This window comes from Engystomops pustulosus, chromosome 5 (genome assembly GCF_040894005.1).
Source record: "Engystomops pustulosus chromosome 5, aEngPut4.maternal, whole genome shotgun sequence".
Taxonomy (NCBI): Eukaryota; Metazoa; Chordata; class Amphibia; order Anura; family Leptodactylidae; genus Engystomops; species Engystomops pustulosus.
The window spans coordinates 175,097,188-175,120,541 of record NC_092415.1 but is presented as its reverse complement, the minus strand read 5'-3'; the positions used below and the strand labels follow the sequence as shown (position 1 = coordinate 175,120,541).

At 42.3% G+C, this 23,354-nt stretch overlaps 1 protein-coding gene across 12 annotated transcripts in view; it reads right to left on the bottom strand.

Moving 5' to 3' along the window:
• Window positions 1–23,354, bottom strand: part of LOC140133559 (sodium channel protein type 5 subunit alpha-like) — a 286,670-nt gene that overhangs the window by 35,282 nt on the left and 228,034 nt on the right. For all 12 annotated transcript variants that reach the window (XM_072153872.1, XM_072153881.1, XM_072153869.1 and 9 more), the window contains one exon: window positions 14,928–15,101. In XM_072153872.1, coding sequence (XP_072009973.1) covers window positions 14,928–15,101 — 174 coding nt within the window. The remainder of the gene's footprint in view (window positions 1–14,927; window positions 15,102–23,354) is intronic.

The following is a 23,354-nucleotide window of genomic DNA, read 5'->3' as shown; positions in this document are numbered from 1 at the left end:
AAAATTTACTATTAACACATTCCCAGCATATTCAGGAAACATTGGACCCAGGCACACATGTGAAGAACTTATAAGGGTTGGCCACTTTACCTCGTGTTTTTTGTAATGTGTATGTAGGTGTTGGGGACATGGTATTATTTACCAATATACATTTTTAATAGTTCTGCTCCACTTTATCAATATGTTAAGTGAAGTTTACTGTTATTTTATCTCATCAGCCATACATATTGGACCATAAAATGGACGCAGATGGAGGGTCATGTGATCTCTTTCTATCCATGAGCAATTGCCCTGCCAGGACCTTATGATAGTAGTCATGGATATAAGATCAAGGTCTTGGCAGGGCAATTGCTCATGGAAGTCAGATAAGATCACATGACCCGATCACATGACCCTCCATCTGTGGTCATTTTAAGGTCAGAAATGTCTGGCTGATGGGGTAAAAGAACAGGAGTCTATACTTTACATATGTAGAAAGTTGAGCAGAACTTTTAATATATGTATAAATTACCTAATATCCTGCCCCCAAAGCCTATACACACATAACAAAAAAACATGAGGAAAATTGGACAGCCCCTGTAAATGTTCTTTTAGTGCTAAAAATAGTATTGACTTAATCTAAGAATAGGTCATTATGTGTCGGGTGTGTGTGGGGGGTTCAACACCCAACATGTAGAGAATGCAACAGCAAGCAGACAATTCCATTTACATTGGATTTGTTAAATGACTATTAGTTAAAGCATTAACCTTGTGTGACCACTGCACAAAGAACGGAGGTGTCTACTTCCTGTTCCATTTACTATTAATCAGCTGCTGAGATCAGCTGGTCTGTAGGGTTACTGAGGGTTGGACTCCCCCCCCCAGTTGAATATTAAGGACGTATTCTGCAGATGTCAATATTTATAGCCTATACTGGTAGGTTGATTAGATTGTGAGGTCCATTGGTGACAAGGGCTGATTTGGCAAACTCTGCTGCGTAATGTGTGTGCGCTATAAAAATAAAGGAATTATTATTATTAGAAAACCCTTTCAGGGATATCTTGTGTAAGTCACCCCAATGCACAACAAATAGTCTATTATTGTAAAAAACCTATGTGTATTTACTGGCACCATGTTGTATCTCTTAGAAAAATGTCTAACAGAATGCGTGAGCCTTAATCAATATGCACAGAACCCAGAAACAATTGTTTAAATTAAATATTAGATTTAGTGAAAGTCACTCCTTAGTGGTCTGCATCATGTAGTGATCATCAAACGTTGACATCATAGAAGTATATTTAGGCACCATTCTCTATTCTGCTGCTGTACCAAGAATGGTTGAACTTCCAGGAATGTTTAGAAATATAAGATACCAAGTATAAGAGTAAGGGAAAGCCAACCATCAAAGGCCTCGACTACCTCCATTTCATTAGAATCATTTTAATATGAAAACCAGCTATACATATAATCTATATTGGAATATTATTTATGTATAATTAGTTTCCATTGACTTATTCTATAAAAACACCTAAACCTTGGACTACAAAACACCAAATGTACTTAGTATTGTGGTGTATGACGATCCAGGTCTTTGACTCTACTATGCATCCTAGGGCTTTCTGAGTTTTCTTTCCTTTCTTGATGCAGCCTCTGAAGGCGATGGAGATAATCCTACTTGATCCCTGGATTTTAAGGATGTAAATCCCACCTGTTACACCCACTCAGAAGTCAAGGCAAACTTAAGATAAATGATTTCTCAGCTGTAAATCGATATGACAAATAGCACAAACTATGTGTCATTGAAAAGCCGGATTGCTCCCGTCACTGCAGAACTTTTTTGTGCAATTTTGTGCACACAATGAGAGGCGAAAATATCAATATTTATATATAGTATAATAGGTAAATAATGTAAATGTATTCATACAAATCAACCTACACCCAGGAATATTTTGATTACAGAGAAACTGTCACGCCGATTTGAGACCCTAAACCAACTTCAGATCCTTATGGACCCATTTATGGTGCCCCCTGTGCTTGCACAGTGATGAATAAAGTCAGAATATGTCAAGCCGACTTCATTGCTCTACGGCACTTGCATAGTGAAGCCGAGTTATACAACAGTGGCTTCACTGCATTGGTGCACAGGTCCTGAAAGCTCTGGAGTGAGGCAAGTATAAATTATTTTTTTTCGGATACAGAAAGAAAAAGCTATTTGTGATTTTAGACACTAAACCACGTAAGGACCTGTGGTTGGTTTTGTGTCCCAAATGAGCCTCACAGATGTTTTTGAACTCATGCAAGATATGGATAAGACCCTAGGCTGTATGTAGCACAGGGTGAACTTTTAACAATCAAAAAAACTCTGTAGCAGATGTTGCTCATGTATTGTATCCCCATCCCCTCTATTAAATGGCCTTTTTGTGGTCCCCACTTACAGTAATCACTAGTCTGGACCAATAACTAATCCCTACTTCCTTTTTAAAGAAAACCCCACAGTTGTAATAGCCCAGAAGCAGCAGATAGTTAAAACCTCCGACATCCCTCCTTATCACCCAGGAAAGACCCCAAAATGCAAGACAGCTGGGAGTTATTATATATATTATATATATAAATATATATATAAAAAACATTTTTTTTTTTTTTTTTTTTTACAGCTCTTAGACTTTTGAGACACTTTAAATAAAGTGCTGCAAGTAAAAAGGTTGGAGAAGCCATCCATAATCATACACACAGCACCATCTTACCGGATTCATCCAGAGTACCGAGCCAAATGTGCAAAACATGTTTCTAGTCTACTGAATACAGTAGCAAAATGCTCGAACATCATCGAGACAGAATGACTCAGAGCATGACAGTGATTTAAAGGTTCAGTAAAGTGTTAGATACAGAGCGTGCATAATATGGAAGGGAAGACCAGAAATTGGACAGAGAACACACCGCACATGAGCCCTCTGGAACATAGAATCAGCTTTTATTGTAAACATGGGAAAAAGATAAATAATTGAGAGGGTGAGGATGCGACTTGATAAAGCCTTGACCTGGCATCACAGTCAATCTCAACTGAAAATTGTTTAGTGGAAGATTTATAATCTTCTTCATACCCTCTTTATTGGAGGATCAATCCGGCAATATCTCCAGGTCGCGCTTGGCGCACCTGAACCAGAACGGGAGGTTCAGACCCGAACATCTCTATTCAGAATGTAAATTCTTCCTGGGGTTGTAGTTGTGAATTATCCACTCACTTTTGTTTTCCAGCTGTGTCATGTAATCAGCAATCAGATACTCCTACTGACACAGTGGGGCTCATTTACTAAGGGTCCGCAGAGCGCATTTTCGTCGGGTTTCCAGATGATTTCCGATTAGCGCCGCATTTAATAGGGGTTTTGGTGCACACGATCAGATTTTGGCCGGCTTTCGTGTGACATAAATTGGAGGGTGGGCCGTTGGACGATCTCATGGATTCGGACAACGCGCAGGATTTAACATCGAAAATTGTGTCACAAGACATGCACTCACATACACCAGGAAGAAGAAGGTGAACTCCGGTGGACCTCAGCGGGGGAAGCGACAGATGCAGGATCTCGTAAGTACCGGGTGAGAAAATGTGCCCCAGTGTCTTATGGACGTGAAGTCAGTTTCTTCACCATTGATCCTTATGGGACTCCAATAATGGTTCTTGTATACATGAATGGAGAACCTTATTTCTTGTCCAAAAATAAGACACTGCGAGAAATTTACAATGCTGGAGAAATAAATTAAATATACACATTTCCACACATTTTCTGGATTTTGGTGTGATGGAGCGGAGAGTGGGGTAAAAGTGATGAGTGAAAGCCTCCGCCTTAGTACTGATAATGATCATAAAAAGATCAAAAACAAAACTCATCAAATTATTTTTCAAAAACAATCCGTAAGCCTCTTCTATTTCCAAATGATTACAATGGGAGTATTGGTCCAATCTGTCCGATTACTGATGTAATGATCGTTATTTTTCATATTTTTTACACTTAACAATATGTTAACTTACTGGAGCGTAACTGAGCCTCCTTAGGGGTCTGTTATTAGCATATTCATAGAAAAAACCTTCCTGGTAACTTTTACACAAATCATATGAATTATTGAAGACATATTTTTTTCATTTTGCTTTAGAAGAATTGTAACATGATTTTTTTTACTATACTCTTTGCAGTGCTTATTCAAGATTATGCAATTCTTCTGCTGTGGAAAGGGACAATAGTTTACTCTAGTTCATTTACTGTCCCCAGATTTTGATACCCAATGCACAGGTCTACTACCCGATTGGCCCAAATGGGTCAATATTTGGTATGCCTGCGCAATGGATAATTATGATGAAAACATAACTGATGAGTACAATGTATTCATGATGATATAACTAACCTGGATCTTACCACCTCTTTGTACCCTCCTCCAAGTGATTGATTGGCTGCTTTTGACTTTCCACTTGAGTTTCTACTCCCCATACTCAAATAGACCACTAAACTAAAATGTTCACACTTCTATATACTATGACTTACCTATGGTTCTACTCCTAATGTGACAACTCTTTAAGGGGTATTTTAACACCTCCATGAGGTTAGGTTGGTGGATGAGATAAGATTAAACCACTGTGTTCTCAAGCACCTTCAAAGACCATGTTTCTTTCATGCCTCATGTTGGTGGCATCATCCAGAGAACCAGTTTTGAAGTGAGATGTAAATTAGTTGTATAAAGTCATGGAGGTGACTCAGTGCAAAGTTCAGTGCTGAAGTCAAGCTCTCCCCAGCTGAGATTGCATACTCTGCTGTGTTTGATGCCCATTTGTTCATGGTTGTCCCTAACTTATCTCGTGAAGTCTGGTGTATGATTTTATTCACAAGAATGGAGAGGTTCTGAAACGGGGAAGGCTCGACATCAGTGATTAACACTCTACCTCTACCTGTGTCTTTATGCAACTAATTTACATTTCACTTCACAGTTGATTTTCTAGATGATGCCACCACACTGAGCCATGAAAGAAACATGATCTAGAAGGTGTTCATATGCTTATATTCATATCAGCTTCTGGCTCATTAGCATAATTTTAAAAGTTGATTTTAGGGAGGCTGTGAATAACAAATATAAAAAGATTACCACTACCAAATTAGAATTTTTATATGATAAGTTATAAAGCCAATTGATATCGGATTTAGAATCTTCACCAATACCGGAATTACACAATTCATATTAAAGATATCTTAAAGTAAAATTATTAACAACAGTAACGTGATGTTCTTGCTACTAAGCGAAATCTGGGTTAATATTGACATATTTCATACTGTGCATTAACTTTCTGCGAATTACCAATTATTTTTACTTTGGCATCAATATTTTTCAAGGGACTGTGCAATTTGTGGTTAAGCGTGTCATTTTATCATAATTTAAAATTATTCACTGCCTACTTTTTTATATTTGTGTTATTGAATTTATCTGTACTCTTTATTATAGATTGCTGCTTGTTAGCATTGTCAATGTGCTCCAGGTTCTATGGGGTAGAGTGGAAAATTGACCATTCAGGACACAAGGTGTGTGCACCATCCAGAACACAGCACACTATATCTGAATGTACCAATATTCTCTGTAGGAAACAGATTGGACTTGTTGAGTTGACTTTTTATCAACAGGTACAAATCCTAACATGGTAAATGTCAAGGGTTGTTTCCGAACACAGAAGAAAAAGGTTTGGATTAGTAATGGTCTTAATAATTGGTACCTGAGTGGATCGAGTCGGACCTTGAATATATCCACTATAAAAGATTTGTAAAAATGTACAAGGAACGAAATGCCCCCAATAAAAACTGGTATTTTGTGTGAAATTGATAAACAATTGTTGACAATGGGCTGCCTTTTTAGTTTTTCCAAAAAGTCTTTTTTTTTTTTAATACAGGCTGTGAACGTGAATAGACTTTGGCATTTTGTCTGTAGCCTTTTCCACAGCATGACTTCCTTTATGTAAAAAAATTTTTCTAAGGATATAAAATGAACAGTAGATTTTTGAAAAAACGATTTTAAAACGGTCTCCAATTTTATAGCTGCTTTTCACTTCAAACAGCACAGGGACCTTCCACAGCGATTTCATTAAGATACTGAAAACACTTCAAGGATGGTGATGTCGAGAAAGTCCACACAAGACAATGCACACATCCTGTGTGTAATTAGAAGGAATCCAGAGACAAGAACTCCCTCAGTATAATTGTGGTTTTGTCTTTCTTGGAAAAGACAATAGAGCAGACACATAATAACCCAGGCAGCACAATGGGAAACATATCTTGCCGTTCCAAAAAATGTTGGTATCTGCTGTCAAGATGTGAGGAATCCTTGTCACTCCGATGTATAATAAATATCGCAGACGTCTACCATTCATACAATTTAATGTGGAAAATCTGTTTATAATGTTTTCTATAGAAAAATCATATGGATTTTTACAATTAAGTTCTCCCTGGAGTAATAGACAATGGATAAAAAGTTTTGACTTCTGCTTTTTACAATCTTCTGATGCTTAAACAATAAAGAAAGGGATGTCTGCGGTGTATCATGCTACACTGTTATTGTTTCACATCATTCCTTCAGGAATGGGAATAATTGCAACGCAAATATATTAGTAAAGGGAGAAAATAATACTTAGGTATATCACTGAAATACGGAAGCTGATTTTGGACCTTAGTATTAGAAATGTACTGTGTAGTATTTAGGATAAATAAGTCAAATGGTATTATATTTCATACACTTAGCCAGTAGATTGTTTTGTGATTTAAAAAAAAAATCCCCACTCTTTGTCTCTCAAATCGAGGTTGATATTTTTGGCTTTAGCATATAAATATTTAAGAAGTATTTGATACCTGTTGTGTAAAATATACCTCTTCTATTAACAAATAAAAGGGAAAAAAAACTTTGTAAATTAGAGCATGAAAGTGTAAAATAAGCTGAGCTCTGCAATATAATATATAATGTTATATATGTATATATATATATATATATATATATATATATAAAATAAGATGTAATTTTAGGATTTAAAAATTTATGTACATCCGGACAGGACTTCGGGGAGAGTCCTGCTCATCGCACCCACGCAGAGTGTGATCCACAACCTTCTATGTGAACAAAGTGAAACAAGTAGGGCTGTCACAAGCTGTATATGTGGACAAGGTAATATCTCTCCTAGAAGTACAGATGAGCAGATCCAAACTTTAAGTTTGGGTTCGGAGGTTGGAAGTGTCCTGCAAAACCCAGACATATTGCCAGATTAGCAACCATGCAGCCAATCTGGCAAACTGACGATCTAGCTACTAGCCATTGCTGTGATTGGTCAGTGGAATACCCCTGGCCAATCACAGCTATCGCCAGTAGCTAGGGGCTTCAATTTATGAGCATGGCTGCATGGCTAATCCTGCAATATGTCCGGGTTGATTTTAAAATAAGGATCCGCTCATATCTACCTAGGAGTCCTGTCAGGATTTACTGTGTATTTGGTAAGCATGTAAACCTATATATCCCAGAGCCGCTATCATATTCTGCCTTCTAATAGGGAAGCAGATGTCACCTGACAGATTTGTTTTCATTAATGCCACTTTTATATAAAGATGTGCACCAACAAAAGGAACAATAGTTATCACCATGGTTATTATAATGGAATTACATACATGCAACATATAAAATGAACTGGACTAACTGGACTCCGAACTCATGAAAAAAAAACTGAAAAAAAACATTTCTCTTCACAATTTCCTGGTCTTTGCTGTACAAATTATTCTTTCTATCATATTTTTAGTTGCTACATGCTGTGCATTTGTGCAGTGTAATGAACTTTTTCAGGTCTCTATTACACTCCTTAGCAACCATTTCCGTCACAGTCTTTAATGAGCCAGGTTTCCAAGATTTAGCAAGTTGCTGCTAAAAGGCCTCAATTTCATACAACTTAACAACATGTCTGTACTCATCACCCGAATAAGTTGTAAGAAACTGGAACAAGTTATCCCGGAGTAGCAGTTTTACTCGTTGTACAAAAATTGGACATAATGGAGCACATTTACTAAGGGTCCGTGGACCCCATTTCCATCGGGTTTCCCGATGATTTCTGTGTTCCGGTGCATTTATCAGGGGTTTTTGGCGCACTTTCTTGTGACACAAATCGGAGGTATGGCCGTCGGACAACCCGGCAGATTTGGACTACGCTCGGGATTTAAAATTCAAATTGTGTTGCAAGACATGCACTTACAAGCACCGGGAAGAAGAAGGTGAACTCCGGCTGACCTGATCGGGGAAGCAACACATGCAGGAAATCGGTCGCACATGAGCTACATGAATCGCGCCGGACTTCATCTTCGTCGGACCATCCGGATCGGGGATCGCGACAGGACCGGGTAAGTAAATTTGCCCCAATACATCACCCACTCAACAATTCTTCCTGATCATGGGAATTGACCTGCAGAACATTTGATATGGAACGTCAGTCCTGTAACATCTTGAGGCCAGGTAGTATATGTTGGGCACCATGAAAGACAGGGTAAGTTTTTAGGACTTTATTAAAAAACTTATGATTTGGGTAGGGGTTATTGATAAAGTCACAATTCCTGAGGCACAACCAGGAATTGTGACTATTTCCCCCTAATGCTACCTCAACGCCAAGTGGGGGTGGAGAACACCCAGCCGTGCCCCATAGTGGGCAATGCCTACTTTGCCTGTGCCACTTCCTTTGTGAAGGTAATATCTAAATTGCTCAGAGCGCAAAGAGCCTCTTAGTAAATCTGCCGCAACCTGTGGGGTGGAGTTAACATTAAGTGCTGCCTCCTGATGTATAGGCACTAGATAATTTCCCTTCTTGTCTTGAAATCATCTTGTACAATTGATTGTTTTGCAGAGTATGGGGCAGTACCATAGGAACACTAGGTAGGGGGCATATTTTACTGTAAATTAGACTATGGAACGCATTGCCATGAGATGTTGTAATGGCTGAAAGATTCTACATGTTGATGAGGGGCCTGGATGCCTTTCTTGAAAATACCAGAAGATCAGAGAACTATCAGAATCTCTGTCACAGAAATGTTACTCTTATGTGTGAGGGTCAAACCATTCATGTGTCCAAAATCCGGAATTTTCTGAAACTGTATTAGACATATATTTAAAACTGGGCAGATAATTGTGTTTGTTCAGACTAGAAGATACAGTTGTTCTCTACCAGGGTCTCTCTTTTATTTGACCCTGATATGTTGTTCTGTGATGCGAGACAAGAAATGAGCTCAGGCCGTCATGGGAGCACCCAGCAAATATCAGGTAAAACAGCACTTAAACCTCTCGATGTAACTTGCAGAAGGTTAATCAGCTTCTTGGTGTTAATCCCTCGGACACAATTAGGTACTAGCAGGGAATGATTTGCCAACAGTGTAAGATTAAAGTAGCAGACTGATAAAACTGGTGGATGAGCATTTCTTTTATTGAAAGGTTGAAAAAATACTCAAAGAGCACACATTGACAAAGCTGAATTGTATTCCCCATGAGATCAAAATTCTGGATCATGTTTAATGGAAATCTATGTTTCTATGTGGATGTTTCTTGGTTATTCCTTTGTGAGACCCAGGTTGGTGTTACTAGTTAGGGTGTCCCTATACAGACCGTGGCAATCAAGAGACAGAGACAATCCACAAATCAAAGATTATGCACTGTCCTATTTCACGGACTGAACTTATTGCCAGGGATCCATGCATCGTTACTAGCTTTCCTGCAAAACAGCAGCACCCTTTCCCGGAACTGAGGTTGTGAAGCAGGAGATTGAATGGAGAATCATTCATGGATCAACCAGACCCTAAACATATTTAATAAAACATCCAAGTAAGAAATCCTTATTGCTATTACTTCTTGTTAATCAGGGTAGAAATGTAAGTCAGCCTGAGTGCGATGCTAACAGACACCCACTCATCCGCAGGACCCTATTACTTCTCCATTTCCTATTAAGGAAATGTAATATCAAGATAAAGCATGATAAACCAGAGATACGAAAGGTTACACTAATGAGAAAGAAGGGCCATGGGCCCTTTTGAGCTTCACAAGCTGTTACTCTGCAGCAGCATGTCTTGGTCTCACCCAATGCACTTTGTGTAATCTTGGAAGCAGTGTGCACAGTGAGAGGGGAAGTGCTCCTTCAGAATGTAACAGCCTATGAAACTAATTAGCATAAGTTTAAAAGTTGATTTTAGAAGGAAGGAGGCCATGGATAACAAATATAACAAAGATAACAAATATAAGGAGATTACCACAGTCAGGGTGCCTGGATGAATAAGTGCCCCTGGTTTATCATGCTTGATTTTGATGTTAGATTTTTAAGATATCTTCAAACTACTTCCTCTTGGCATTAAAGGTAGACCAGGAAGTAACACTTATCTAACATGTCTGGTTGTTGTGGCATAACCCCTTACAGCTAACCAAGTCAGATTGATATACCATATTTTTCGGACTATAAGACGCACAAAAAATCCTTTGATTTTCTCAGAAATCAAAGGTGCGCCTTATAGTCCAGTGCACCTTATACATGAACCATACTTACAGACAACAGCTGCCCTGAACAGTGCACAGGTCTGCCACCTGCTGGTCATTCATCCTTATAATCAGGTGCGCCTTATATATGAACCTAGACGTTTTAGCAGGCGTTTATTGATGGTGAGTCTTATGATCCGGTGTGCCTTATGGTTCGAAAAATACGTTATACATAGCTCTTGGTCCAATAGCTTATAAATGCCAAAAAAAAAAATTAATTAGGATAACCATATCATTTGAATGAGTATGCTGCAACTGTCTCTCTCGATTGTTGGGTGAAATATCGTTTGGACACTTTGGAGTTCAACATGTCTGATGCTTTGGTTCTCTGGAGAGATAAGCAGGAGATATGTCTGACAGTGATATGTTCCTGAGCTGGTCATGCATATGTATGAAGAGGGGAGCACCCGTAGAGGAAGGCAACGTGAGTGTTCGGCCACCAACTACTGGATGTGCACTGTCCCCTTTAGGTGCTTCAACCTCCGTTTTGATAGATGACAAGAACTAAAGCCGTTTTACTTGACACACATTAACTTATTTTAACGGTATCATTTACAATAGCTCCATCCCCGACTTTTGTTTATGCGTCTTCTAAGAATCTTTAAGACAAGACTCTCTCTTAGCATCTCCTTCCTTTCCCCTGAAGGGAGATTTCCGCAATCCAGCCTCTTTATCTCTTAAACTACATAATGCTGGTAATTTTCTCTTCATAGATTCCAGTTTACAACATTCGACAGATTGAACACGTAAAATGCTTTAGCAAAACAGCTCAATCAATGTGAATAAATAGATATAAATAAATATGCTCTGGGATGTCTGACAAATTTCAGTCTGTCGGGGGAATCATATCTTAACAAAGTACATTTGGCAGAGCTCAAGCTATAAAAGGAAGCTTACAGCGGCTTATTTTAACAAAGTATTATCTTGCTTCACTACCTGAAGTCTAAAACGGCCTTTGAAAAATTATTGTTCGCTTTCTTGCTTTGGGTTATTAGATAGAATATGTTAAGATTTGTTTCTGGGGGATGAAGATCTCACACTGTGGCCACATGAGGACGATTTTCATTTTTACACCGCATCACATAATATCTATATGTGATGCATCAATTACTTGCCAACAGGCGAAAATTTGATGTGATTGTCTCCAATTTACGGAGACAATCTTGGAAAATTTGTCTGGTCACGCCCCTACGAAATTAGTGACAACTGTCCAAATGTGACAGTGGGCATTCCCAGACAGGCTACGTGTAATCCCAATGGCAAGGCGTGAAAAGTGGTTTTCCAGGGAGTCGGATAGGCAATGGTAGATTATAATATGGATGTTTTGGATGGTCACCCAGGGCCCAAGTCTCCAGGGGGGCTCATGGCCATAAAAACTATTCACCAACCACTCACTGGCATAATGCTTAGAGATAATAAGGAAAAGTGTCTTCAACACTACCTTCCTCTGCATTTCTAATCTTCTCCTGCATATACACACAACGCAAATTACTACTACTTTTCTATAGGCATGACCACTGCACAGTGCCTTATCCAGCATATAGGCATTGTTAACAACTGCTACAACTACTAACCTGTGTATGTTGCACTGCACAGTACTATGCTTCTCATCCAAAAAATATGGGTATTGCAAAGGACTATTACGTACTCTTATCCTGCATATATAGGTACTACACAAATTGACTACTATGGTAAATCTGATCATGTAAAACAGCAGAATTTGGTTCAAGTATGATGGCTAGGCATTAAATGTAAAATGTTTTTCTTCAAATGAATATTTTTCATAAAGCAAAGGGCATGTCCATTGTTAATAAGCCCCTGAGGATAGGCTATCACCATCTGAATGGCAGGAGGGGGTAACCTCTGAACCCTGCACTGATCAGCTATTCAGCCTGGCATGTGTTCTGCGTAGTGACTGGAATCTGTATGCAGTTGTGTCTCCTATTCCCTTCATAAGGAGTCACAACTGTAGTTGCGTGTCCCAGCCAAGACACAGAGCAGAGAGCCAACAGGGTATGGATTAGAAATTGATAGCCTATCCAGAGGACCTAAAAAAAAATCACATCATGGTATCATGGTATCAGAAATCACAAAATTGCTCAGGTTTTGTGCTTATGTGTTTGAAAACCCCACCCAACGCTCCTGTGATTGACTGCTCCCTTTCAGGATCTTTTCTTAGGGAAAGTTGGGTGTTACCGACCATTCTTTTGCTATATTATTCTTTTGGTTTGCCGCCATCTTGGTTTTGATCTGGTTCTGCCCTTATTTGCTTATATCTGTTGTTCGTCCATCTGTGTTTTGTTTCTCACGGGGTCTGACATAGCTTTGCCTGTCCCAGACTTCTGGCTTTTCCGTGTACAAGTGTGAACACTGGTTTATCTCTGATTTCCCATTACCTGCCAGTCTGTAAGTCTTTGCTGTCACCTTGTAGGGACTCTCAGGGTCCCTTAGGTTCCTGAAAGTTGGTTTGCCCTTGTCAGGGCGGTCTTATCTGCTGTAGGCATCGCCATAGCTCGCAGGGTGAGTTGGCCACTGCCTACGCAGTCTGACAGCTGGCACCAAGCCTGGTTGTGCTTGCACTGTTGCCAGACAGGTACGTTACACATAGCTTCAGCAGGAAAGGTACATGGAAGAGTGAACAGCTACAGTACACAAAAATGTAAGATATGGTAGTTCTAACAGACGCTTCCATTTTCATTCACTCTTTATTCTATTTGCAAACTACTCCTATTTTACCATGTAACATAATCTGAAAATATAAGTAAACCATTATTATGGGAAGATAATCAACCAACAGGACCACATGGTACCACACACTCTAATTGGATGTCATCCTTTACAGCTGCTTAAAGGTTCTGTGCATATTGAAAAGAGACCCAATTCAGAAAAAGTTTAGCAAATGTGGAAGATTATTTTTTTTTACGATGACTTTAATGTTAAATCACGCTAGGAAGGATCTGTTATTTTATGCCTTGCTAAACATTTCCGTTTGCTCTAAGAATCTTATGTTCTACCTTCAGATGATTGTACTGGAAAGGAATGTAACTTTCATTACAGGAACATTGCCAAACACAATGGACATCATATGTTGTTTGATATACAACCAAAATGAGAAATTGTTTTATACCCCCGTAATGACCCCATAAAGATGACATATAAAAAGGTCACAAGTAGAGAAGAAAGATCAAGAGCAACAAATTAAGAAAATCCGGAAGACAAAATCTCAATAAATAAAATATGCACTTTGATATTATGAGTCACAGGAGAATATTTAGTGCAAAAACTATTAAAATAAATTATCGGAAAAAAAACTCCTTCCCATGTACCAGGAAATTGACTAATTCTTATTTTAAGGATTCATAACTGTTCACAAGGATGTTTACAAAACTATAATTTACGGTTTGCAAGAATACCTTGAAAAACCCAAATAAAAGTAAGTAGGAAAAACTGATAAAATAAGTTGTGATGCTCCTTGATTGTTTAAGCAAAGACGTAGCACCGAAGGCAACAAAGATTAAGCTGATATTGTTAGCGGCACAGAAGCATAAAATTATAATACAGGTAGTCCCCTACTTAAGAACACCCGACTTACAGACGACCCCTAATTACAAACGGACCTCTGGATGTTGATAATTTACTGTACTTTATCCTTAGGATACAATAAATAGCTATAACAGTTATCTAATCTGTCTGCAATTAAGCTTTATTGTTAATCCGGGTTTGACAATCAAACATTTTTAAAATCCAATTGTCACAGAGACCAAAAAAGATTTGACTGTCAGATTTCTGCTGATCTCTCTATATGCTACCACCAGAATGCCAAACCAGGCATACAAGTTGTCTACATTTTTAGATAGAATTGAGCCAATATAGCTTTCCCATTGTTGTGATGCTTTAACATTTTGCTTCTGCGCCACTAAGATTGACTAATATGATATACATTTAATAAAAGTACATGACAGTCTGAGTGGAACGATGTCAAGTGTGGACAACACGTTCTAGTACATCGCAATAATGGACTATAGCACCAGGGGTTGGTGGCACCTTATCTAATTAACATTCCTTCCTTTTATCCCCATGTGTTAACTCTCTTGATGGACATATTTCTTTACGTTACTCAGTGTCCGGCTGGGGTTCCTTGAGCCCACCAGATAAAATTATTCTGGGGGTCCATCATACTTTCAAATTAATTTATTTTCTGCTGTGTCTCTAGGATCCCATATTGGCCCACCAGAGGATACACCGGTGGGCCATTCCGACACTGATGTTACAATGTAATGATACTTAGAATTGACCATTTTCTGGTATATCAATGCACTCGTCATACCTCAGTCACCAAAAATCATCAATTAAATTGTAAAAAATAAATACTCAATACTTACACCAACTATGAAGAAATCCAGCCAACACCATGCATTAGTGAAGTACTTCTTGAAGCCGTAGGCCACCCATTTGAGAAGCATCTCCAGAACAAAGACGTAGGTGAACACTTTGTCTGCATATTCCAGAATAATCTTTACAGCTTTTTTCTGGTCGATATAAATATCTTCAAATGCCTGTGGTTGGGGGTTAAAAAACAACAAAAAGCTTAGAGACGAGTATTCAAGATGCATGTAAAGTGTGCGCTGTGACACATAGTTGACATGAATTATGAACTAAAGTTCTTCTTTTCCATCCCCATGGCAACAGAAGGAGTTTTGCTAACTTAATAACTACTGTGTGTTTTCTTTTGACCTCTTAAATTCTGACTAACTGCGATAACTTTATAAGAAAGAACACCTGCTCGAGAGTAATGAGGTGTATCACCATAGCACTAACACTCAGTAGAGAGGGCAAAATCTGACGTGAATGTACAGTATGAAGCCACCAGTTACACAAACTACATTGAGGAAGTACTTGCGTTACTCATCTATTACTCCTACCAATATTGATTGACCTGGATTCCATAATTTAGGCAGAGACGATTATATAGACGATATATGGTCATCCATGGACTTTATCCCATGTATCATAATAAATAATATAAATTTGCTCTCCTTTAGAAGGAAGAACTGTTTCTCTTTAGTGTCGCTACATCATGTACAAGCGTAAAGGAAATCTACCATCAAAATCCAGCATGATAAACCGATTACACTTATAAATCCAGGCACTATGACTGAGGTAATCTTCTTATATTTATTATCCATGGGCCCCTTTCCTTCTAAAATCAACTTTTAAAATTATGCTAATGAGCCAGAAGGGCTACACCAGCTTTGTAAGCTTTTGTACACTATGTAGCACTACGTCTCAGTCTCCCCTTCCCCCCACAACCTTCAAGATTTCTGTTTGCAGTTACAATGCTGTCTTTTCACTTCCTAAGTTTTATAGGACAATAAGTACAATAAGCTCAGCTCCTCCTGCTCTGTAACATGCTACCTGTACAGTAGATAGGACACTATGTACTATCAGCTCAGCTCCTCCTGCTCTATACCATGTTACCTGTGAATAGGACAATATATGCAATCTGCTCAGCCCCTCCTGCTGTATAACATGCTGCCTATAGATAGGCATACTATGTACTATCAGCTCAGCTCCCCCTGCTCTATAACATGCTGTCTGTAAATAGGCCACTATGAATTATCAGCTCAGCTCCTCATGCTTTTTAATGTGCTGCTTGTACTTAGGACATTATGTACTTTCAGCTCAGCTCCTACTGCTGTATACCATGCTGCCTGTAGATAGGACACTATATGTAATCTACTCAGCCACTCCTGCTGTATAACATGCTGCCTGTAGATAGTACACTATGTACTATCAGCTTAGCTCCTCCTGCTCTATAACATGCTGTCTGTAGATAGTACACTATGTACTATCAGTTTAGCTCCTCCTGCTCTATAACATGCTGTCTGTAGATAGAACACTATGTACTATCTGCTCAGCTCTTCATGCTTTCCTTTGAGGAATTTGTCACAGTGTAAAATGAAATTTCCAAAGAAAGAAGAGACTGTATGAGATCATATACTTTCCTAGACATGATTATTGTGACTTGTTACAGTAAAACATGACATCTAGAGATGAGCGAACACTAAAATGCTCGGGTACTCGTTATTCGAGACGAACTTTTCCCGATGCTCGAGTGCTCGTCTCGAATAACGAACCCCATTGAAGTCAATGGGAGACTCGAGCATTTTTCAAGGGGACCAAGGCTCTGCACAGGGAAGCTTGGCCAAACACCTGGGAACCTCAGAAAAGGATGGAAACACCACGGAAATGGACAGGAAACAGCAGGGGCAGCATGCATGGATGCCTCTGAGGCTGCATAATCGCACCATTATGCCAAAATTATGGGCAACAGCATGGCCATGACAGAGTGACAGAATGAAGCTAGATAGCATCTAAAACATCCAATAATTGACCCTGACACTATAGGGGACGGCATGCAGAGGCAGCGGCAGCAGGCTAGAGAGTGTCATGGCGACATACCCTAAATGGACTCAGGCTTCAAACCAATGGGTGGCAGAGAGGAACCAAAGGAGGTGAGCAAGAAGCGCTCAAATAATATCGGTACATGATAAAAGTTTGCCAGTATATTTTGTGGATTACACAGCAGGGTGGCGACAAAGTTAACATGGAAGCCATGAAAACAACCCAAAATTCTGCCTGACACAGCTCGTTTGATAAGGGGACCATGTATGGAGGCAGTGAACTAGTAGTAGATTAAAGGTGCTGCAGTTAAAACTATGTTAGTTGGATCTTGGCATGGAGCTGGCGCTCCGCTGCCAGGCGAGCTTTCGCCAATCCAAGCCCCTGTCTATAGGCTACTCCCCAAACAGCACTTCTAAGAACCTTTTGTATAAGATCAAGTGTAGTAGCGTTCTTATAAGTTTAGGATATGGCGGGTGAGGGGAATGTAAACAGATGCGCAAGAAGCGCTGAAATAATATCCCTAAATGGTAAAAGTTTGCAAGTATATTTTGGGGATTACACAGCAGGGTGGCGACAAAGTTAACAACTTTGATGTGGAATGCCCTGTAATAGCTCTTGGGCGGTGTGCCTTTTATCGCCTAGGCTCAGCAGTTTCAGCACCGCCTGCTGTCGCTTAGCGACGGCACTGCTGCTGTGCCTAGAGCTACCGACTGATGGCGCCATGCCCACGGATGGTAATTCGGAGGAGGAGGAGGTGGAGGAGGGGTGGGAGGAGGTATAGTAGGCCTTTGAGACCTGGACCGAGGTAGGCCCCGCAATTCTCTGCGTCGGCAGTATATGACCAGCCCCAGGGTCAGACTCGGTCCCAGCCTGCACCAAGTTAAGTGTAGTAGCGTTCTTATAAGTTTGGGATATGGCGGGTGAGGGGAATGTAAACAGATGCGCAAGAAGCGCATGATGCGCATGGAGCTGGCGTTCCGCTGCCAGGCGAGCTTTCGCCAATCCAAGCCCCTGTCTCTAGGCTACTCCCCAAACAGCACTTCTAAGAACCTTTTGTATAAGATCAAGTGTAGTAGCGTTCTTATAAGTTTAGGATATGCCGGGTGAGGGGAATGTAAACAGATGCGCAAGAAGCGCTGAAATAATATCCCTAAATGGTAAAAGTTTGCCAGTATATTTTGTGGATAACACAGCAGGGTGGCGACAAAGTTAACAACTTTGATGTGGAATCCATGAAAACAACCCAAATTTCTGCCTGACACACCTCGTTTGATAAAGGGACGATGTATGGAGGCAGCTATATGGACGACTTTTGGAGGTAGCAATGGAGACAACGTGTGGAGGCTGCTATGGAGACAATTTAATTTGGATAGTGCCTGTATGTGGCAGTCCCAAACATTTTTCAAACCAGAGGAGCAGGTAGGTGGCCCTCCAGTAAAATGGGATAGATTGAGTGCCTGTATGTGGCAGTCCCAAAAATGTTTCAAACCAGAGGAGCAGGTAGGTGGCCCTCCAGTAAAATGGAATAGATTGAGTGCCTGTATGTGGCAGTCCCAAAAATTGTTCAAACCAGAGGAGCAGGTAGGTGGCCCTGCAGTAAAATGGAATAGATTGAGTGCCTGTATGTGGCAGTCCCAAAAATTGTTCAAACCAGAGGAGCAGGTAGGTGGCCCTGCAGTAAAATGGAATAGATTGAGTGCCTGTATGTGGCAGTCCCAAAAATGTTTCAAACCAGAGGAGCAGGTAGGTGGCCCTCCAGTAAAATGGAATAGATTGAGTGCCTGTATGTGGCAGTCCCAAAAATTGTTCAAACCAGAGGAGCAGGTAGGTGGCCCTGCAGTAAAATGGAATAGATTGAGTGCCTGTATGTGGCAGTCCCAAAAATTTTTTAAGACAGAGGACCGGGTAGGTGGCCCTCCAGAAAAATGGAATAGATTGAGTGCCTGTATGTGGCACTCACAAAAATTGTTTCAAACAGAGGACCGGGTAGGTGGCCCTCCAGAAAAATTAAATGCATGAAGTACTATAGCAAGAGCCAGTGGGCCCTGTCAAAAAATAGCCATTTTCCTCTGCTTTACTGTACAAAGAGGAGGAGAAGGAGGAAAATGAGGAGGAGGAGGAGGAGAGGATCAATTATTCAGGTTGAGCTTCCTTCACCTGGTGGAGATTGGAAATTCTGAGAAATCCAGCCTTTATTCATTTTAATAAGCGTCAGCCTGTCAGCGCTGTCAGTCGACAGGCGTGTACGCTTATCGGTGATGATGCCACCAGCTGCACTGAAAACCCGCTCGGACAAGACGCTAGCGGCAGGGCAGGCAAGAACCTCCAAGGCGTACAGCGCCAGTTCGTGCCACATGTCCAGCTTTGAAACCCAGTAGTTGTAGGGAGCTGTGTGATCATTTAGGACGATGGTATGGTCAGCTACGTACTCCCTCACCATCTTTCTGTAAAGATCAGCCCTACTCTGCCGAGACTGGGGACAGGTGACAGTGTCTTGCTGGGGTGACATAAAGCTGGCAAAAGCCTTGTAAAGCGTACCCTTGCCAGTGCTGGACAAGCTGCCTGCTCGCCTACTCTCCCTCGCTACTTGTCCCGCAGAACTACGCACTCTGCCGCTAGCGCTGTCAGAAGGGAAATACTGTTTCAGCTTGTGCACCAGGGCCTGCTGGTATTCATGCATTCTCACACTCCTTTCCTCTCCAGGGATGAGAGTGGGAAGATTTTGCTTGTACCGTGGGTCCAGGAGAGTGAACACCCAGTAATCGGTGCTGGAATAAATTCTTTGAACGCGAGGGTCACGGGATAGGCAGCCTAGCATGAAATCTGCCATATGCGCCAGAGTACCAACGCGTAAGAATTCACTCCCCTCACTGGCCTGACTGTCCATTTCCTCCTCCTCCAACTCCTCCAACTCCTCTTCTTCTGCCCATACACGCTGAACAGTGAAGGACTCAACAATGGTCCCCTCTTGTGTCTCGCCAACATTCTCCTCCTCATCCTCCTCCACCTCCACCTCCTCCGATATGCGCTGAGAAACAGACCTCAGGGTGCTTTGGCTATCAACAAGGGAATATTCTTCCCCCGTCTCTTGTGACGAGCGCAAAGCTTCCGACTTCATGCTGACCAGAGAGTTTTTCAACAGGCCAAGCAGCGGGATGGTGAGGCTGATGATGGCGGCATCGCCACTGACCATCTGTGTTGACTCCTCAAAGTTACTCAGCACCTGACAGATATCAGACATCCACGTCCACTCCTCATTGTAGACTTGAGGAAGCTGACTGACCTGACTACCAGTTCTGGTGGAAGTTGACATCTGGCAGTCTACAATCGCTCTGCGCTGCTGGTAAACTCTGGATAACATGGTCAGTGTTGAATTCCACCTCGTGGGCACGTCGCACAACAGTCGGTGAGCGGGCAGTTGGAGGCGGCGCTGCGCTGCCCTGAGAGTGGCAGCATCTGGGCTGGACTTCCTGAAATGCGCACAGATGCGGCGCACCTTCGTGAGCAAATCAGACAGATTGGGGTATGTCTTGAGGAAACGCTGCACTATCAGATTTAACACATGGGCCAGGCATGGCACATGTGTCAGTCTGCCGAGTTGCAGAGCCGCCACCAGGTTACGGCCGTTGTCACACACAACCATTCCCGGCTTGAGGTTCAGCGGTGCCAGCCACAGATCAGTCTGCGCCGTGATGCCCTGTAATAGCTCTTGGGCGGTGTGCCTTTTGTCGCCTAGGCTCAGCAGTTTGAGCACCGCCTGCTGTCGCTTAGCGACGGCACTGCTGCTGTGCCTAGAGCTACCGACTGATGGCGCCGTGCCCACGGATGGTAGTTCGGAGGAGGAGGTGGAGGAGGGGTGGGAGGAGGAGGAGGCATAGTAGGCCTGAAACACCTGGACCGAGGTAGGCCCCGCAATCCTCGGCGTCGGCAGTATATGAGCAGCCCCAGGGTCAGACTCGGTCCCAGCCTCCACCAAGTTAACCCAATGTGCCGTCAGCGATATATAGTGGCCCTGCCCGGCAGCACTCGTCCACGTGTGCATGGTCAGGTGGACCTTGTCAGAAACGGCGTTGGTCAGGGCACGGATGATGTTGTCTGACACGTGCTGGTGCAGGGCTGGGACGGCACATCGGGAAAAGTAGTGGCGGCTGGGGACCGAATACCGAGGGGCGGCCGCCGCCATGAGGTTGCGAAAGGCCTCGGTCTCTACTAGCCTATAGGGCAGCATCTCCAGGCTAAGCAATCTGGAGATGTGCACATTAAGGGCTTGGGCGTGCGGGTGGGTTGCACTATATTTGCGTTTCCGCTCCAGCGTTTGGGGTATGGAGAGCTGAACGCTGGTGGATGCTGTGGAGGATCGTGGAGGCGACGATGGGGTTTTTGTGCCAGGGTCCTGGGCAGGGGGCTGACTATCAGCTGACACAGGGGAAGGAGCAGTGGTGTGCACGGCCGGAGGTGAACGGGCTTGTTGCCACTGAGTGGGGTGCTTAGCATTCATATGCCTGCGCATACTGGTGGTAGTTAAGCTAGTAGTGGTGGAACCCCTGCTGAGCCTGGTTTGGCAAATGTTGCACACCACAGTCCGTCGGTCATCCGGTGTTTCCTTAAAGAACCTCCACACTTCTGAAGATCTAGCCCTCGCCGCAAGAGCCCTCACCACGGGAGCTTCACTAGTTGACAGTGGCGCTGATGCACCAGCTCTGGCCCTGCCTCTCCGTCTGGCCCCACCACTGCCTCTTCCAACCTGTTCAGGTCGAGGACTCTCCTCCGTCTCAGAAGCACTGTGTTCACCCGGCCTCTCAACCCAGCTTGGGTCTGTCACCTCATCATCCTCCGATCCCTCAGTCTGCTCCCCCCTCGGACTTCCTGCCCTGACAACAACTTCCCCACTGTCTGACAACCGTGTCTCCTCATCGTCGGACACCTCTTTACACACTTCCACTACGTCAAGAAGGTCATCATCACCCACAGACTGTGACTGGTGGAAAACCTGGGCATCGGAAAATTGCTCAGCAGCAACTGGACAAGTGGTTTGTGACTGTGGGAAGGGTCCAGAAAACAGTTCCTCAGAGTATGCCGGTTCAAATGCCAAATTTTCCTGGGAGGGGGCAGACTGGGGGGGAGGAGGCTGAGGTGCAGGAGCTGGAGGAGTGGGGATTTCGGTGACATGGGTGGACTGCGTGGAAGACTGACTGGTGGTGGACAAATTGCTCGAAGCATTGTCAGCAATCCACGACATCACCTGTTCGCACTGTTCTGGCCTCAACAGTGCTCTACCACGAGTCCCAGTAACTTCAGACATGAACCTAGGGAGTGTAGCTCTGCGGCGTTCCCCTGCTCCCTCATCAGCAGGTGGTGTCTCACCCCGCCCAGGACCACGGCCTCTGACCCCTGCAGTAGTTGGACGCCCACGTCCCCGCCCTCGTCCTCTACCCCTAGCCCTCGGGTTAAACATTTTTAAAATGAGAGTTATAACTTTTTTTTTTTTTTTACTTCTTTTTGTTTTTTTTGGTGTTTTTTTGTGTTTTTTTTTTTTTTTTGTGTTTTTTGTTTTTTTTTGAGTTTTTAAAACCAAACAATCCTATCCTATTGCTATGGCTATTTTCTAGCCAAGTATCAAAGGAAGCACACTACTATGCCAGATGAGATGACACTGAGTTATTGCCTAATAGAAATCCAACCCCTACTGAATTTTGCCACTTCGGCCTTTGCTATGGATATGTGCGCCACTAAGCGCAGAACACAGCGGTCGCAAGTCTCACTACAAATTGCTCAGAATTGGCAAGTACATGCACTGCAGAAACTACAGCCACCAGCAGATCAACCAGAAATCAAATATATAGAACGCTACTGTAGGCTTCAAGAAGCTGTTTGTATTCTCCTATGGCTATTTTCTAGCCAAGTATCAAAGGAAGCACACTACTATGCCAGATGAGATGACACTGAGTTATTGCCTAATAGAAATCCAACCCCTACTGAATTTTGCCACTTCGGCCTTTGCTATGGATATGTGCGCCACTAAGCGCAGAACACAGCGGTCGCAAGTCTCACTACAAATTGCTCAGAATTGGCAAGTACATGCACTGCAGAAACTACAGCCACCAGCAGATCAACCAGAAATCAAATATATAGAACGCTACTGTAGGCTTCAAGAAGCTGTTTGTATTCTCCTATGGCTATTTTCTAGCCAAGTATCAAAGGAAGCACACTACTATGCCAGATGAGATGACACTGAGTTATTGCCTAATAGAAATCCAACCCCTACTGAATTTTGCCACTTCGGCCTTTGCTATGGATATGTGCGCCACTAAGCGCAGAACACAGCGGTCGCAAGTCTCACTACAAATTGCTCAGAATTGGCAAGTACATGCACTGCAGAAACTACAGCCACCAGCAGATCAACC